This window comes from Rhinoraja longicauda, chromosome 5 (assembly GCF_053455715.1).
Source record: "Rhinoraja longicauda isolate Sanriku21f chromosome 5, sRhiLon1.1, whole genome shotgun sequence".
Classification (NCBI taxonomy): Eukaryota; Metazoa; Chordata; class Chondrichthyes; order Rajiformes; family Arhynchobatidae; genus Rhinoraja; species Rhinoraja longicauda.
The window spans coordinates 35,128,080-35,146,495 of record NC_135957.1 but is presented as its reverse complement, the minus strand read 5'-3'; the positions used below and the strand labels follow the sequence as shown (position 1 = coordinate 35,146,495).

At 42.3% G+C, this 18,416-nt stretch overlaps 2 protein-coding genes across 2 annotated transcripts in view; one reads left to right on the top strand and one right to left on the bottom strand.

The window, feature by feature from the left end:
* The window catches only part of ddx1 (DEAD (Asp-Glu-Ala-Asp) box helicase 1), a 33,051-nt gene extending 32,855 nt beyond the window's left edge, over nt 1–196 (bottom strand). Inside the window, exon 1 of the mRNA XM_078399278.1 lies at nt 117–196. Within this exon, the coding sequence (XP_078255404.1) occupies nt 117–132 (16 nt within the window). The 5' untranslated portion in view covers nt 133–196. The remainder of the gene's footprint in view (nt 1–116) is intronic.
* A 219-nt stretch (nt 197–415) lies between these two features.
* The window catches only part of nbas (NBAS subunit of NRZ tethering complex), a 191,864-nt gene continuing 173,863 nt past the window's right edge, over nt 416–18,416 (top strand). The window contains exons 1-8 of the mRNA XM_078399277.1: nt 416–507; nt 4,804–4,852; nt 7,790–7,826; nt 8,984–9,061; nt 9,605–9,652; nt 10,505–10,548; nt 12,059–12,192; nt 16,363–16,496. Coding sequence (XP_078255403.1) covers nt 430–507; nt 4,804–4,852; nt 7,790–7,826; nt 8,984–9,061; nt 9,605–9,652; nt 10,505–10,548; nt 12,059–12,192; nt 16,363–16,496 — 602 coding nt within the window. The 5' untranslated portion in view covers nt 416–429. The remainder of the gene's footprint in view (nt 508–4,803; nt 4,853–7,789; nt 7,827–8,983; nt 9,062–9,604; nt 9,653–10,504; nt 10,549–12,058; nt 12,193–16,362; nt 16,497–18,416) is intronic.

The following is an 18,416-nucleotide window of genomic DNA, read 5'->3' as shown; positions in this document are numbered from 1 at the left end:
ACACATGCCGGACGGGCGGGTTGGGACTGCGGGGTCCCGATCTCCGGTGGTGGGTGGGGGAGCCGCGGCCGACCGGCTGGTCTGCGGGGCCCGGGTTACGTGGCCCGGCGCCTCACCTGAAAAGGCCGCCATCCTCTCCTCTCCTCGTCGCTCCTCCGCTGACGGAAGCGGCGCCCCACGGCCTGTGTGCAGCTCCTTAACGCGTCCCCCGCCCCAACCCCAACCCCAACCCTCCCTCTCAAAGCCAAAACCCGGACAACCCGCTGTCGCCGGACGAGCGGTTCACACACACACGGACCGCGTGTGAAGTGCAGCTGGACAGCGCCGGGTGACAGACAGCGGCGGCGGTGGCGCAGACCCCGCTTGTCCCGGCCCCTCTGTCCTGGTGTCACCGCACCAGCGGACCCCGCAGCACATCCGGTGCTGACGATGGCGGCGGCCGAGGAGGAGAATATTCTGTACGACCTGCTGGTTCACTGCGAGTGGCTCCAGGAGAGTGAGGCACCGGTGAGCGGCTGGGCTGCGAGGGAGGGATGGCAGCCGTGGTCCGGTAGACTGTCCTGTGTTTGGGGATCATTGGGGGAGATCCAGCCCAAAGTGGGTGTAGGAGCCAGTCAGTGACAGTGACAGTGACAGTGTGGATGTCAAGGAAGGTGTCATTATGGTACCTGTCTCATACACCTCCTCCAGCAGCTCATCCCACATATCCCACATATCCCACTCACTACTTCTGTGTGGTAAAGGAGTCGGGGTGTGGGTGATGGGGGACGAGTCAGGCCTTGACTCAAGGCTTGAGGGGGTTGAGGGAGAAGGGAAGAACCATGGCCAGGGGCGTAAGTGGGGTGCGGCGTGCAGTGCCGAGCGGGGACAGTCTGCAAGAGGAAGGAAAGCTAGGACCAGGGGTGTTTGTGGAGTGGAACGATGTGTCCTTGCGGGGTTTGGATGGGGGTGGAGGGGGAGAGTAATGTCCAGGGATGGAAGGGGGTTGTGTGGCGTGCAGAGGGGGAGGGGGTGGAGGGAATACTTGCACTAGGGGTGTTAGTGGAGTGGGAAGTTAGTGGGGTGGGAAGAGCCAGCTCTGGGGATGAGAGAAGAGCCACCTCAAATGGGTGTGGGTGATGGGGGACAAGCCAAGCTTTGCAGGGATTGTGTGATGGGGGAAGTGCCAGTTGTAGGAGTGTAAGGGGTTGTGCGTGTAGAGTCAGGTTGGGGGGGGGGGGGGGGGGATGGGGGTGGAGGGGTGGAGAGGTGGGGAAGCCAGGCCTCGCAGTTAGAGGAGTGGGAAGAGCTAGGCTGAGGGATGTGGATGGAGGGAAAGAGCCAGGCCTCGTAGTGGGTTATGGTAGGAAGAGCCAGGCCTAGAGGTCTGGGGCCTATGAGCATGTTGCCAGGATTCGAGTAGCTGAACTACAGGGAGAGGTTCACAAGTTATCAGAGTAGAATTAGACCATTTGGCCCATCATGTCTACTCTGCCATTTGATCATGACTGATCTCTGCCTCCCATTTTCCTGCCTTCGCCTCGTAACCTTTGACACCTGTTCTAATCAAGAATTTGCCTATCTCTGCTTTAAAAATATTCACTGACTTGGCCTTCACAGCCCTCTGTGGCAATGAGTTCCACAGATTAACTACCTTCTGACTAAAGAAGTTCCTCCTCACCTCCTTTCCACATGAGCGCCCTTTAATTCTGGTCCTAGACTCTCCCACCAGTGGAAACATCCTTTTCACATCCACTCTATCTATGCCTTTCTCTGCTGTTGGGTAGGCTAGAACTTTATTCCCTGGAGCGCAAGAGACAGAGTGGTCTTAATGGAGATATATAAATCATGAAGGGAATAGAAAGTCATTTTCTCATGGTTGGGGAAACAAGAACTAGAGGTTATTGGTTTAAAGTGAGAAGGAATTAATTGAATAGAAACCCAAGGGCCAGCTTTTTCACACAGTGGATGGTGAGAAAATGAAATGAGCTGCCAGCAGAAGTAGTTGAGCAGGTACAATAACATTAACATTATAACATTTTAATAGACCTTTGGACAGGTACATGATACAATAGGTTTGGAGGGATGTTGGCAAATTAGACTAGCTAAGATGGGGCTTCTTATTCGGCATGTACGAGTTGGGTCAAAGAGCCTATTTGCGTTCTGTATGACTAAATACAAATTATGTAAAATGTAATGTGTGGAGTATTTGGTGATGGAGTTAAAAGAACTGTGCTGATGCAGGTGCTAATTGTATACCACTGTGTTGGATGCCAGTGCACACCATCAGTCAGTGTTGAGTTTAGAAGGTGGGAGGTACCTTCTCCTGCAACCGCAGAAGAGTTGCAACACCTGCCCCTATACCTCCTCCCTCGACTCTGTCCAGGGACCCCGACAGTCCTTTCAGGTTAGGCAGAGGTTCACTTGCACCTCCTCCAACCTCATCTACGGTATCCGTTGTTCAAGATGTGGACTCTGATACATCGGCGAGACCAAACGCAGACTGGGCGATCATTTCGCGGAACACCTTCGCTCAGCCCGCCTGAACCTACCTTATCTCCCGGTTGCTGGACACGTTTCAATTTTCCTTTCCATTCCTACACAGACCTTTCTGTCCTAGGTCTCCTCCATTGTCAGAGTGAGGTTAAAGCAAATTGGAGGAACAGCATCTCATATTTTGCTTGGGCAGCTTACAGCCCAGTGGTATGAATATTGATTTCACTCACTTCAGGTAGCCCCGACATTCCCTCTCTCTCTCTATCCCTCCCCCACCCAAGTCATATTAGCTTCTCATTTTCACCCGACAAACAGCTAACAATGGCCTGTTTCCTTTATCATCGTTACTTTTTTGCATATCTTTCATTCATTGTTCTTTATCTCTCCACATCACCGTCTATATCTCTCGTTTCCCTTATCCCTAACCAGTCTGAAGAAGGGTCTCGACCCGAAACGTCACCCACTCCTTCTCTCCAGAGATGCTGCCTGTCCCACTGTCCTCCAGCTGTTTGTTTTTGCTCAAGTATTTTAGTAAAAGTCATCCTTGAATACTGGAGTGACTTGAAAATAGAATATTTTGGTAATGTAACGTATTGCCCGGTATTAAAGTAGTGGTATTGCTTCCATGAGAAAAAGAGACTATTAAGTCTCCCTATTATTGAGATGAAAACAGTACACTCTCTTTATTTTAAGTTTGTGCCATTGTAAAAGAAGGGTCGTTCCTTAAGCTTGTTGTATTAAGAGCATATATACAGGCTGATTGGTCTTCCTTTGGATTTTTCCACGGGTCTTGTTATACTTTGCCACCTAAGTGAGTCTAAAATACGGACCATTTGACGTTGTGAAATAAGTCTTTAAAAGTTGCTTTTAGTTTTTCGTGCAATTGTTAGTTTAGTTTATTGTCATCTGTACCAAGGTGTAGTGAACAGCGTTTGTTGCTTGCTAATCAGCAGAGGAAAGACTATACATGATTACAATCAAGCCATGATACATGATAAAGGGAGTAACATTTAGAGCAAAATAAAGTCCAGTAAAGTCCCATTAAAGATACTCCGAGGGTTTTAGGGTGGCTCTCTAGTTGTTGATAGGATGATGCAATTGCCTGATAACAGCTGTTAAGAAACTGCCCCTGAATCTGGAGGTGTGCGTTTTCAACCTCCGAACCTATTGCCTGATGGGAGAGGGGAGAGGAAGGAGTGATCAGGAGACACTCATCCTTGATTGACCGAGATATACCCTGAAACACCGCATTTTTGTTTGTATCATATTTTGTTTTGTGCTGGCCAAGGAATTCTAATGTTTCAGGAACAACAGCCATGTGTTCTTCCATTACTCTGCTGTGGACCTGAAATGCCCAGACTTTGTGTACTTGTTGGGAATTGGCTCCTTTAAATGCACTGTGCTGGAATATTCTGCATTGAAAAATGTATGCCATTTACAGTGCACTTCGTGAAGCGTTTCAATCTAATGGGTAGATCAAACCAGGTAGAGGAGGGGGGATGTGTGGAGTCGGGAGATGGTGGTAGGTGGGTGTTACATGGAGGCAGACAAAAAAACGCAAATGGAGCCAGGTAGGTTGGAGGGTAAAGGAAGAGACAGCCAGGTGGGTGATACACCAAGGCTACCTCTGTTGGAATCTGATAAGTTAGGAAGGTGACAATGGGAACAATCAGGGAGAAGTGAAGGGATGATGTGGGTTCTAATTCACTGCCCCCCACTGTCTCATCTTAACCGTGGATGTCCACATTGGATCGCTTCCTCCGCGACTCCCTGTCTGCCATTCCTTCTTGACCCTTGGTACTTGCCTTCAACTGCAGGAGGTGCAACACTTGGTCTTGCATGTCCTGCCTTGCATCTTGTCAACAAGAGAAAAACCCTTTATGTCTGCAGTCTTTTTTAGCAAATCAGCCGATCATCTGTCCATGCCAACATGTTACTCTGAGGTTTTATTTTCACAGCACTTTATGAAATGGCTGAAACGTTTGGGACCATATTGTAAGGCTTAAACTATTTCATATTTCCTTAAATGAAATTCAAAATCTCACATTAAAATAATTGTTCTTTTTCAGACACATTCCTTAATCTGCAAAAAGGAAGTCTGAATACAAATTCCATTTCGGTGTTACATCCCTTTTCCTCAATTTTGAACACATTATCTTCAGGGGATCATTGAAGAAAATTATTTCAATTTAAGTTAATAGTTGATTTATGTGATCTGGCATTGATGTTATAATACAGTAAACCATTAACAGAATTTTTAAGCAGTGTATATGAAAATATTGTGTTATTGTAATCTGGAATTTAATGTCTTGTTTTAATTTGTCCCAGCCCAGAGGCAATCGAGAATGTGGATCTGTTATTGCAAAGACTATTTCTGGTGAGTTATGTTTGAAATTTGCAAGATACAAATGTCAGCCTGGAGTAAATTTCCATCCAATTTTTTAGAGATGTGTTTTCAAAGATGAAATAAATTCAAATGAGCCTGTTACTTACAACATTTAATATACTAACAACATAAATGTATTCATTATGCAAGACAAGTGAATTTTCTAAACTGGGAATTTTATCAGTTTGGTACCTTTTGTGTTCATGGAGATTGATTAGTAGGACTGGATGTTACAATCCCTAGGGTTTGCACTACAATTGACTGGTATTGTTCTTGGGGATGACCACTAGGTGCTACCATTCAGACACATCTTCAGTTGTGTACCTCGACGTCACTGGGTGTTTTGGCCTTTTATCACAAGACACCCTCAGTCGAGGCAGGCCCACCGCAGGGTGATCAGACCTGGGTGTGTGTCTTGGGGTTAGCCTCTAGATGGTCACTTGGCAGCCCAGACAGCATCTCTTCTTTTCAGCCAGTATAAAATTAATTTTATTTTTAGAATGTATTTTTACTTTTTTTCTTTGTTTGCTGCTACTAGGGATTTGGTAGATCATGTTATCAGAAAGTTGTTTTCATGTTGTGAATCGTTTTGTAGAAGTAAGGAACTGCAGATGCTGCTTTACAATAATTGAGAAAAAAGTGCTGGAGTAAGTCAACAGGTCAGGCAGCTTCACTGGAGAACATGGATAGGTAACGTTTCAGATCGGGACCTTTCTTCAGACTGATTGAAGGAGGAGGAGGAGGATAGCTGAGAGAGAGGAGAGGCAGGACGAAGTGTGGAAAGTCATAGGTGAACACTGGTGAGTGGGGTGGGGGGAGGGGTTGCTAGGTAGATGGTTGGAACAAAAGCCAGAGATTAAAACAAATGTGGGATCTAAGGAGAGATAACTGAATGGATAGAAAATTTGCTCCATGGAAGGAAGCAGAGGGTGCTGGTGAAAGGTTGCTTCTCGGACTGGATGTCTGTGACTAGTGGTGTGCCTCAGGTTTCAGTGCTGGGCCCGTTACTGTTTGACATCTATCTTAATGTGTAATGGCAATTTTCCAACTCTTCCAATAAAGTATTTTCTAATTGCCATTACTATACAGAGAGTCGGAATGAACTTGTGCAAACCCCAACAGAACAGATCTTCCAGCCGTTTTTCCAGTTTAATTAGTTGTTTATTGAAGTAGCTGTACAAACAAAGAGATGAACATACCAGGCTGTACTTACTTTGCATACAAGTCGTAGCTGGCTGCTCTGACCCTGGTCTGGTCCCAGGTCTCCAAGTCTTTTCCTGCGTCTGCTCACAGGTCTGGTTGCAGGTCTGATAAGAATTGTATACTCTCCCTACCACTATTCATATATATACCACCTTGTTCTGGCTCCTCCCAGTCCGTTATGCCCATATATATATTCATCTAACGACTGCCCCCAAGTGTCCAAAATAATACGGCAAGATATATCTAGATAAAATAATGTAATATGCTAACAATAGCTAGTCTAAACATAAATGGCTCCTACACAATGTTTTTGATGAGAACATACATGGCAAGTTTGCAGATACAAAAGTGGATGGTATTCCAGATAGTGAAGATGGTTGTGAAAAATTGCAGCAGGATCTTGATCGGTTGGCCAGGTGGGCTAAGGAATGGTTGATGGAATTTAATGGAGAGAAATGTGGGATGTTGCAATTTGGGAAGTCTAACCTGGGCATGACCTACACAGTGAATGGTAAGGCTCTGGGGAGTGTTGTAGAGCAGTGGGATAGAGGAGTGCAGGTGCATACTTCCTTGAAAGGTGGAGTCGTAGGTAGATAGGGTGGTCAAGAAGGCTTTTGGCACATTGGCCTTCATCAGTCATTGAGTATTGAAGTTGGGAGGTAATGTTGCAGTTATATAAGACGTTGGCCGCATTTAGAATATTGTGTTCAGTTCTAGGCACCATGATATAGGAATGACTTTGGCAAGCTGGAAAGGGTACAGAGAAGATTTACAAGGATGTTGCCAGGACTCGAGGGTCTGAGCTATAGAGAGAGGTTGAGTAGGCTGGAACTCTATTCCTTGGAGCAGAGGAGGGTGATGGGTGATCTTATAGAGGTGTATAAAATCATGAGAGGATTAGATCGGGTAGATGCACACAGTCTCTTGCCTGTAGTAGGGGAATCGAGGACCAGAGGGCATAGGTTTAAGTTGAAGGAGAAAAGGATCTGAGGGGTAACCTTTTCACACAATGGGTGGTGGGTGTATGGAACGAGATGTCAGAGGTGGTTATTGAGGCAGGGACTCACAACTTTTAAGTAACAATTAGACAGGTACAAGAATAGGATAGATTTCGAGGGGTAAGGGTCTGCATGTGTTCTTGTACCTGAATTTGAAGATTGAAGTCCCATTCCAAAACCTGAGTACAAAGCTGAGGGAGTATTACACTATTGGAATTGCCTTTTCAGACCAATTGTTTAATCAGACAGGCACAATAGATCCTATGGCATTGTTTTAATTAAGAGCCAATGAATTATCATTCGTGTTCTAGCATATTAATTTTATTTTAATCAACATTCTTCTGATATCCACGTCCTCCAGAGATGCTGCTTGACCTGCTGAGTTACGAGCACTTTGTATATTTTTGATAAACTTCTCCTTGCATTCTCCTTTATTAAGATATCCAGTCTATAAACTTTAGAGATGCCTTGTGCAATATTGGTAGTCTGCAAATTGTGCTGTAAGAAGGGATATTGATATCCTGAAGTAAAAGGTAATTGATTCTATATTTTTTGAGATGTACAGTTCAGGTGCTTTCTCAACCGAGAACATATTTGTTATGCTGCATTGTAATGGTCTTGGGTAAATAAATTGATGCTTTACGTTTATACTTGCAAAATAGTAACAGTCTTCTTATCTTTCAATTTAAACAATTAACTTTGATGTTGAAACTTTTTTCCTATTCAGCTCCCTTCAATTTTGCACTTGAGTATGTTGGATACAGGTAATTACAGCTGTTATTTTCCTTTCAGTTTTTTTTCTCGAGGGGCAGGGATGAATGTGTTGGAGTTTGAGCTATTTCACGATAATATTGATTATAAAAGTTATTTTCGTAAATCAATAGTGAGAATTTCTCAGGTATGTAGGAAAATAACTGTAGATGCTGGTTTAAATCAAAGGTAGACACAAAATGCTGGAGTAACTCAGCGGGTCAGGCAGTATCTCAGGAGAGAAGGTATGGGTGACGTTTCAGGTCGAGACCCTTCTTCTGAAGCACTCCAGCATGTTGTGTCTACCATGAGAATTTCTCATCTGCGTAATCTGTCACAGTAAGTTACATTTGTTTGTGTTGGTGGATCTTTCTATTTTGTGTTCTATTTTCAAAGATTTTAAGCCCAGCTACCTTGACTGCACCTCCTCCCATCCCGCCTCTTACAAGTTTGTAATCTCTTTGCCTCAATTTTTCCATCTTTGCTGCATCTGCTTCCACGTTGAGGCTTTGCACTCTAAGACATTTGAGATGTGCTCTTCAGTAAATGTTGGTTTAAACCAAAGATAAACACAAAATGCTGGAGTAACTCAGCGGGTCAGACTGAAGAAGGGCCTTGACCCATTACCACCTATTCCTTTTCTCCAGAAATGCTTTCTCATCCGCTGAGTTACTCTAGCTTTTGTGTCTATCTCCTGATTTGAAATGTCATCTGTCCATCCCCTCACAAGATGCTGACTGACCTGCTGACTTCCTGTAGACATTTGTTTTTTGTTTGAAGCCCTGATGTCAATTGTCAGTTGCTTATAATATACCTTTGCATCAATATAGTGTTTATTATGAAGGAATGAACTACAGATGATGGATTACACCGAAGAGAGACACAAAATGCTGGAGTAACTCAGCAGGACATGCACCATCTCTGGATAGAAGGAATGGGTGATGTTTGGCGTCGAGACCCTTCTTCAGGGTCAGACTGAAGAAGGGTCTCGACCCGAAATATCTCCCATTCCTTCTATCCAGAGATGTTGGCTGTCCCACTGAGTTACTCTAGCATTTTGTCCCTCCTGGGATAAATAAAGTTCTATTATATCGTTTTGTGTTTATTGTGACTTGATTCTTTGCACACTTAAGACTTTTTTTATGTCACTATTCTGAATTTTGTCCCGCAGCTCTTCCACGTCTTTGCTATCGCGTAGTTTTTTCCAGCTGGTTAGTAAACAGATCAACTGGCAACTTGTTGTAACCAGGTAATTAAACCTGTTGGCAAAACGTATTTATAGATTTGAGTATCCTTGGAAAATGACGCCATAACATTCTTGGTTTCATAAAAGTCCAAATGATACAATCTTAATTTGAGGTTGTTGTTTCATATGAAATACCATAAATCATAAATTAAATTATGTAATCAAGCTTAAGCTGATTGTAAATGAAGTATACAACCAAATATTTACACCACATTTGGAACTTTTGACTTTTAAAAAAATGTTGTTTTAAGTTAGTTAACAGTGACAATGGGTTGTCTTTGGTGTTTCATTTAGGCAGGTATTAATTTAGTAATTAATGGCTCAAAAGCCCAATTGCATATGTTTATTAACATGATTAGATTAATGTTCCTTTAAATTCTGTCATGAACCTGTTATTGTTTTGTAATTTAGAACTTTGATTAATATTCCTGATGTTTCATCAAATAATACAGTATTGATAAAAATTGTTAGAACTCAACATTAACATTTTGTTTCAGTTTCTTTGGGTGAAAGCTTGACACTAATATATTATCTGTTTTTGCACAGTAATGGGAAATTGCTTGCTGTAGTTCAAGACCAGTGCATTGAGATCAGGTAAATGTATCATACCCAAAGTATATTCTGGTTCTTGTATCCATATTTTATTTTATTTTTTTAAATGATTGCTTGGTAGCTGCAGGCAGAGTCTTTTTTTTCCGACTTGTATGTGGTGTTAACAGCACAGGAACTAGTGAGCTGGTCTGTGACATTGTTAATGCTGCAAACAAACCTTTTCCATTCTGGGTATAATTAGTCCTTTTGTATATCTGGGCTCCAGCTCAGCTCCAATTCTTCACAGCACCATTATGTCATTGTGCATCCCTTGAATGGAAGCTCAGAATATCTATTGATCAGGTGTGTGGGAAAGTGTAGACAACTGATGCAACCCAAAGAAATGTTTGGTTGGAGCAGAAAAGCAAATTACTGAATTTACTTACTTCACTCTTCAACATCTAGTTTTGGCTTCTGTTCTAAGGTACTGATTAAGGGTATAGTCCGGGCATAGTCCTGAGTACCTTGTGTAAGTGACCATAGTCTGTGAATGCTGCTGGCTTTTCCCACGTGGGATATCAAAGGCAACTCGTACATTATCCTTGTCCAAAGCCCACTTGTGTAAAATTTCAACAGAGGTTACTTGGAAGTGAGAATCTGATTTGTTTTCATTTTGTCCGTTTGATTTCAGTCTGGGTATGCTGAGAGAATGCTTTGGTTGTGTGGCCTGTTGGAGATCAACGAACAATGTGGAGGAGTGTGTAATAATGAATTATGGCCTAATAAACAGATTTCTGCACTGGAAAGTTAATTTTCCATCAGTCTTTTTGCATGTATATTCTTACAAACTTTTGGGTTCCCAAAGGAACCAAAAAAAGAGGTTGCTTATTTCCTAATCTTTACTTTATTTTGCAGATCCGCAAAAGATGAATTTGGCTCTGTTATTGGAAAATGTACAGGTAACACACCTGCAAATCTTCATTTCTATGATTCAAGACTCCTTTCAGCTAAAGTTGAGATTTACTGGTTACCTTTCCCTGCGTTTGTGGTTATCAATGTCCATATTTACTATAATAGTCCAGCAAAACAGGACAATGAAATTAGGCTGATCTCTAGCTAACCTCCCAAATCTGAAGCTTCATAAACTCATGAAAATTATTATTGCATCCTGCACTTTTATATATTTTTTAAATACACTCCATTGCCCACTGTACACTTAAGTTATCAATATTGTCTGTGTTATTGCTAGAATTTTATTTAAGATTGAAGATTGTCAAGATCCAGTTTAATGAGGAAGCTGAGGTGTTTGAGATTCATTCAAATGCTTAAAGCTGACTGACTGAGAATAGAACAATATCTGAATCAGAAACATAATGTGGTAAAGAAGGATAGACATGGGATGTAGTTAGATGAGGGCATCAGGCCGGGGGGGGGGGGATTATTCAAAAGTAAATGCTGAAAGATACTTTTCAGTTCTAAAAGTTATTAATTCGTTCTGATTGGTATTTAGTTGGCTGTGAGGAGGGTCACAGGTTATGTTGTATGCACTGGGTGTTAATAATTTCAATATATTCTCAATTATGCTGTGGCTGAGGAATGTAATGAGTCCATATGGTTTGCTAATAACATTCAACAAGCTACCTTTTTCAAGCTGTATAATCTCAGTTTTGATAATGTGTCCTGCAGATATTTTTGTGCTGTAGTGAGAGGAACATTACCATAGTAGAGTCAAGATGAACGTTAATGCTTATAGATATGTTTCAAACCAAGAACAGCACTGTAGAATTGATCCTGCTAGAAATGGTTAATAATTTGTACAGCAATATTTCAGGAGGTAACTTAAAAGTGAAAGCTTTTGTGTTAATTGGACACAAAATTGGTAAAAAAATAATAGTAGTCCTTTGTTATTAAAGTTGACAAGCTGACGACGGTAAAACAAAGTGCTGGAGGAACTCTGCCTGAAGAAGGCTCCTGACCCTTCCCATCTGTCAATTACCCAATGGGCTTAGTTTAGTTTAGAGATACAGCAAGAAAACAGGCCCTGCGGCCCACCAAGTCCGCGACGACCAGCGATCATCCCATAAACTAGCACTATCCTACACACTAGGGACAATTTAGAATCTACAGAAACCAATTAACCTACAAACCTGCATGTCTTTGGTGTGTGGGAGGACCTGGAGAAAACCCATACGGTCACGGGGAGAACGTACAAACTCCGTACAGACAGCACCCTTGGCCCGGATTGAACCTAGGTCTCTGGCGATGCAAGGCAGCAAATCTGCTGCTGCGCCACCGTGCTGCCCTTTGACAGATATGACAGATGTCCAAAATCATTATCTGTCCATTTTCCTCCAGAGATGCTGCCTAACCTGCTGAGTTCCTCCAGCACTTTGTCATTTGCCCAAGATTCCAGCAATTGCAGTCTCTTGTGTCTTCGAGTTAGCTACTGTTGTTTTTTTCTATGCCCAGTTCCAAAGGATCCCTACCCACAATGGCGACGTGTGACATGGAGTCAAGATTGTACTTTGTTGGCTTATGCTGAAAGCTCAGGCACAGTGAGGGTGTTTGACCTGATGGGGAGTGAACTTTTCATAATATTACCGGTAATACTAATATTTATATTCTAAAACATGTTTTCATTTGAAATTATGATTTTTACTAGTTATGTACATTCATTTTATGGAATATGAAAAGAATGTTAAGACGACGGGTTTCTCGGAACAAAGTGCAATTTAAAGTATTTTGACAATTGGAGATGTGCAACATTAATTTTAAATGGTTAGATTTGTTGTTACCCAATGAATGCCTTACTAGCATGGGTAATGTGGTACTCTGCTGCCGAGAGAGGGAATCTCACAGTTGGACGAAACAACAAGCAGTTCAGGTATTTGGAGTTTTCATCTTTGACTTTGGGTACTGCATTTTGCTGCCACATCCCAAGGACCACGGGATTGATTGACCACTGTAAATTGTCCCTGGTATGTACGTGAGTGATAGAATCAGAGGGCAGTTGGAGTCATAGAGTGATACAGTGTGGAAACGGACCCCTCTGCCCAACTTGCCACACCGGCCAACATGTCCCAGCTACACTAGTCCCACCTGTCTGACAATTGACAATAGGTGCAGGAGTAGGCCATTCAGCCCTTCGAGCCAGCACCGCCATTCAATGCGATCATGGCTGATCACTCTCAATCAGTACCCCGTTCCTGCCTTCTCCCCATACCCCCTCACTCCGCTATCCTTAAGAGCTCTATCCAGCTCTCTCTTGAAAGCATCCAACGAACTGGCCTCCACTGCCTTCTGAGGCAGAGAATTCCACACCTTCACCACTCTGACTGAAAAAGTTCTTCCTCATCTCTGTTCTAAATGGCCTACCCCTTATTCTTAAACTGTGGCCCCTTGTTCTGGACTCCCCCGACATTGGGAACATGTTTCCTGCCTCTAATGTGTCCAATCCCCTAATTATCTTATATGTTTCAATAAGATCCCCCCTCATCCTTCTAAATTCCAGTGTATACAAGCCTAATTACTCCAGCCTTTCAACATACGACAGTCCCGCCATTCCGGGAATCAACCCAGTGAACCTACGCTGCACGCCCTCAATAGCAAGAATATCCTTCCTCAAATTTGGAGACCAAAACTGCACACAGTACTCCAGGTGCGGTCTCACCAGGGCCCGGTACAACTGTAGAAGGACCTCTTTGCTCCTATACTCAACTCCTCTTGTTACGAAGGCCAACATTCCATTGGCTTTCTTCACTGCCTGCTGTACCTGCATGCTTCCTTTCCGTGACTGATGCACTAGGACACCCAGATCTCGTTGAACATCCCCTCTTCCTAACTTGACACCATTCAGATAATAATCTGCCTTTCTATTCTTACTTCCAAAGTGAATAACTTCACACTTATCTACATTAAACTGCATAATAATAATAATAATAATATTCATTTATTGTCATTGCAACGAGTACAACAAAATTAAAAAATAGCCAATCCTGACGGTGCGTAGAAACATATATGCAATAAATGCAAAAACAAATAAATACAATTATATTAAGTACAAAAGATTTTTTAACAGTGTTGCCTAGTGCAGAAGGTAGTGTTCAGTTCTCGTATGGCCCTGGGGTAAAAACTGTTCTTAAGTCTGTTTGTTCGGGATTTGATCGACCTGAAACGTCGACCAGAGGGCAGATGAACAAACAGACGGTGGCCGGGGTGGGATGGATCTTTTATTATTTTGCCTGCTCTACTGAGGCATCTGCCATGTATCCGCCCACTCACACAACCTGTCCAAGTCACCCTGCAGCCTTATTGCATCTTCCTCACAATTCACACTACCCCCCAGCTTAGTATCATCTGCAAATTTGCTAATGGTACTTTTAATCCCTTCATCTAAGTCATTAATGTATATCGTAAATAGCTGGGGTCCCAGCACCGAACCTTGCGGTACCCCACTGGTCACTGCCTGCCATTCCGAAAGGGACCCATTTATCCCCACTCTTTGCTTTCTGTCTGTCAACCAATTTTCTATCCATGTCAGTACCCTACCCCCAATACCATGTGCTCTAATTTTGCCCACTAATCTCCTATGTGGGACCTTGTCGAAGGCTTTCTGAAAGTCGAGGTACACCACATCCACTGACTCTCCCCTGTCAATTTTCCTAGTTACATTCTCAAAAAATTCCAGTAGATTTGTCAAGCATGATTTCCCCTTCGTAAATCCATGTTGACTCGGAATGATCCTGTTACTGCTATCCAAATGCTCAGCAATTTCGTCTTTTATAATTGACTCCAGCATCTTCCCCACCACTGATGTCAGACTAACTGGTCTATAATTACCCGTTTTCTCTCTCCCTCCTTTCTTAAAAAGTGTGATAACATTTGCTATCCTCCAATCCACAGGAACTGATCCTGAATCTATAGAACATTGAAAAATGATCTCCAATGCTTCCACTATTTCTAGAGCCACCTCCTTAAGTACCCTGGGATGCAGACCATCAGGCCCTGGGGATTTATCAGCCTTCAGTCCCATCAGTCTACCCTAGGTTCTCCGGCCCCTAGAACATTTGGGAGATTGTGTGTATCCTCCTCAGTAAACACAGATCCAAAGTAACGGTTTAACTCGTCTGCCATTTCTTTGTTTCCCATAATAAATTCCCCTGCTTCTGTCTTCAAGGGACCCACATTTGCCTTGACTATTTTTTTCCTCTTCACGTACCTAAAAAAACTTTTGCTATCCTCCAAACCTGTCCTATCCATGTACCTTTTCTAACTGCTTCTTAAATGTTGGGATAGTCCCTGCCTCAACTACCTCCTCTGGAAGCTTGTTCCATACATTCATTATCCTTGGTGTGAAAAAGTTACCCCTCAGATTCCTATTAAATCTTTTCCGCTTCACCTTAAATCCATGTCCTCTGGTCTTCGATTTACCTACTCTGGGCAAGGGACTCTGTGCATCTACCCTATCTATTCATTTCATGATTTATAAACCTCTATAAGATCACCCCTTGTCCTCCTGCGCTCCAAGGAATAAAGTTCCAGACTACTCAATCTCTGCCTGTAGCTCAGACCTTCTAATCCTGGCAACATCTTCGTAAATCTTTTCGGTACCCTTCCCAGCTTGACAATATCTTTCCAATAACACAGTGCCCAGAACTGAACACAATACTCTTAATACTCTAAAAGTGATGGGTATGTGGAGAGAATAAAATAAAATTGGTATGAATGGGTGCTTGCTGGTCAATGTGGACTCAATGAGCCAAGAGCCTGTTTCCTTGCTGCAAGACTAACTCTATTCCCAATTTTCAAATGGAGGGCAGGCCACCCAGGTTATTCTGCTCTAAATCATTACAAGACAAAAATATAATTATCTTGAAAATAGCATCAAAGGCAGAGAGGGTGGTCAAGAAAAGCTTTCATCAAAAGCTTATATTGGCCTTCATCAGTCAGAACATTGAGCAAAGAAGTTGGGAAATCATGTTACAGATGTACAAGACATTGGTGAGGCCACATTTAGAGTATTGTGTTCAGTTTTGGTTGCCCTGTTATATGAATGAAGTTGTTAAGCTGGAAAGGGCGCAAAGAAGATTTATGAGGATGTTGCTGGGACTCGAGAGCCCGAGCTATAGGGAAAGGTTGAGCAGGCTAGGACTCTATTCCTTGGAGTGCAGGCGGCTGAGGCATGATCTTGTAGAGGTGTGTAAGAGGAATAGGTAGGGTAAATGCACTTTTACCCAGAGTGGGGAAATCAAGAGCCAGAGGGCATAGGTTTAAGGTGAGGGACAACTTTTTTAACACATAGGGTGGTGTAGAAATAAAACAAGCTGCCAATGGAGGTAGTTGAGGCAGGTACTATCACAACGTATTAGAAACATTTGGACGGGTACAAGGATAGGATAGACTTGAAAGGATATGGACCAAATGAAGGCAGGCGGGACTAGTGTAGATGGGCCATGTAGGTCGACATGGGCAAGATGAGTGGAAGGGCCTGTTTCCACGCTGTATGACTTGGACTCTTATTTCAAAGTGGGAATAAAATTGATGACACTAAGGCAGTGATTGGAAAGACTATAGCACATTGAAAAATTGTTTCACAATTTCTAGAGAGTTTATATAAATTTTATATCTATAAATTTTGTGGATAGACTGCGACTGTTTTAAATTAAATCTGAGGTGTTCAGAATGTGTTATAATAAATTTGGAAGGAGCATATTTTTTGAGTAAAGAATTACATACATAACTAAAAAAATACCTATTTTTCAAATGTTTTAAAGACCACAAGCTCTGCAGGTGACCTCAGTCATGCTGTGGCAGGGTTGATTTTCCTGGAGTCCACTGACTGTATTCAGTATTCAGCAGAACTTCTGGTAGTCAACTATCGCGGTCAGCTGAAAAGTTATTTGGTCAGGTAAGATATAAACATTAAATGTTGGGCTATACTATTTTGCTGCACATCCCGCGAGATGTATGAATTTCACTATACGTCCACCAATCATGTGAATCTATTAACTGCTAAATTTGTACATTCAGAGAAATCATTTATTTCCAAAACAAGTGCTTCCTTTTGCTGATGGCAGGTACACACATTTATAATTGGTATACAAATTCAATATCTCAATGAATAATGTATCACAGGTTCTTCTTATATTAAATAGTCCTGGTTTAAATAAAACCAAGTATTATATTTAATTAGCAATAGCTTTTCTGATTGTGCAATTAGCTCATTTGGAATTGAAATGAAAATAGCTGAAATATTAACCTTTGCTGCATTTACTATGCTACTTGCTAATTTTTTTTCCGTAGCCACTAATTTCATGCTATGTGTAAGTATTGTGTTCTGGACACATTTAATGGAGGCAGCAAATAGATTATGGAATAAAACTAATGCTTAGGAGTAGACAATTTGATTTTACGTGCTTGCCCTGCAATTCAGTAAGAGTATGGCTAGCCTTTTACTTAGCAGCCTCTTGCCATAGAGGGAGTACAGAAAAGGTTCACCAGATTGATTCCTGGGATGGCAGGACTTTCATATGAAGAAAGACTGGACAGACTCGGCTTGTACTCGCTGGAATTTAGAAGATTAAGGGGGCATCTTATAGAAACTTACAAAATTCTTAAGGGGTTGGACAGGCTAGATGCAGGAAGATTGTTCCTGTTATTGGGGAAGTCCAGAACAAGGGGTCACAGTTTAAGGATAAGGGGGAAGTCTTTTAGGACTGAGATGAGAAAGTTTTTTTTCACACAGAGAGTGGTGAATCTGTGGAATTCTTTGCCACAGAAGGTAGTTGAGGCCAGTTCATTGGCTATATTTAAGAGGGAGTTAGATGTGGCCCTTGTGGCTAAAGGGATCAGGGGGTATGGAGAGAAGGCAGGTACGGGATACTGAATTGGATGATCAGCCATGATCATAATGAATAGCGGTGCAGGCTCGAAAGGCTGAATGGCCTACTCCTGCACCTATTTTCTATGTTTCCTGCATTCCTTTTATTTCCTTGATATGTAAAAAGATTTCTGCCTTGCATATATTCAGTAGTTGAACCCCTTCCCAACCCTACAGGCTTTTTTGAGAATTGTATTTATTCACTTCCCTCCCGGTCAAGATATTTTTTCTCTTTATCCTGAATGCTCAAAAAATTATTTCATGCTATAACTCCTGGTTCTGAATATCCGAGCGAAAAGATAGATAAATTCTGCATCTCAAACTTGCATGCCCTGTACGGACTTTACATGTTTCCATGAGATCTCCTTTCATTCCTATAAACTCCAGGGAACTTGCCCCATGTCTGCTGAATCTCTGGCACTACATTCTGGTGTTGAATGTCACCATTGTAATCATTTGCAATACATTTTCTATGGCGTTTCTCCTTTCTCAGACCTATACACAATATTCGAGATGCAGACTCGACATTGCTCAAAAACCATAGCAAGAAGAATATTTACATAATTCCTCTTGCATGAAAGGCCCTATTTGCTTATTATTTGCTTATTTAAACTGCATATTAACTTTCTGTGATTAATGAAGAAAGACACACAGATGACCTTGAACATCAACATCTTTCAGTTTTTCAGCATTAAAAAAAAATCAGTCTGTTTCTCTTTTTCTACAAAAAGGTTGTACACATCTACTTGTATATGTTCACCTGAATCGTCCATGCTACCAACCTCCTGACGGTCGACTACGCAATCTGACTTTGTATCATCACCAATGCTGAAAGCTGGATATAATGCACTTGATGCCTTCATTCAAAGAATTAATATTGCCTCAGCATCATTCTGTTTGTCACCATCTCCTAACCTGGGAGTGACCTGCTTACCGCTTCACTCTTCA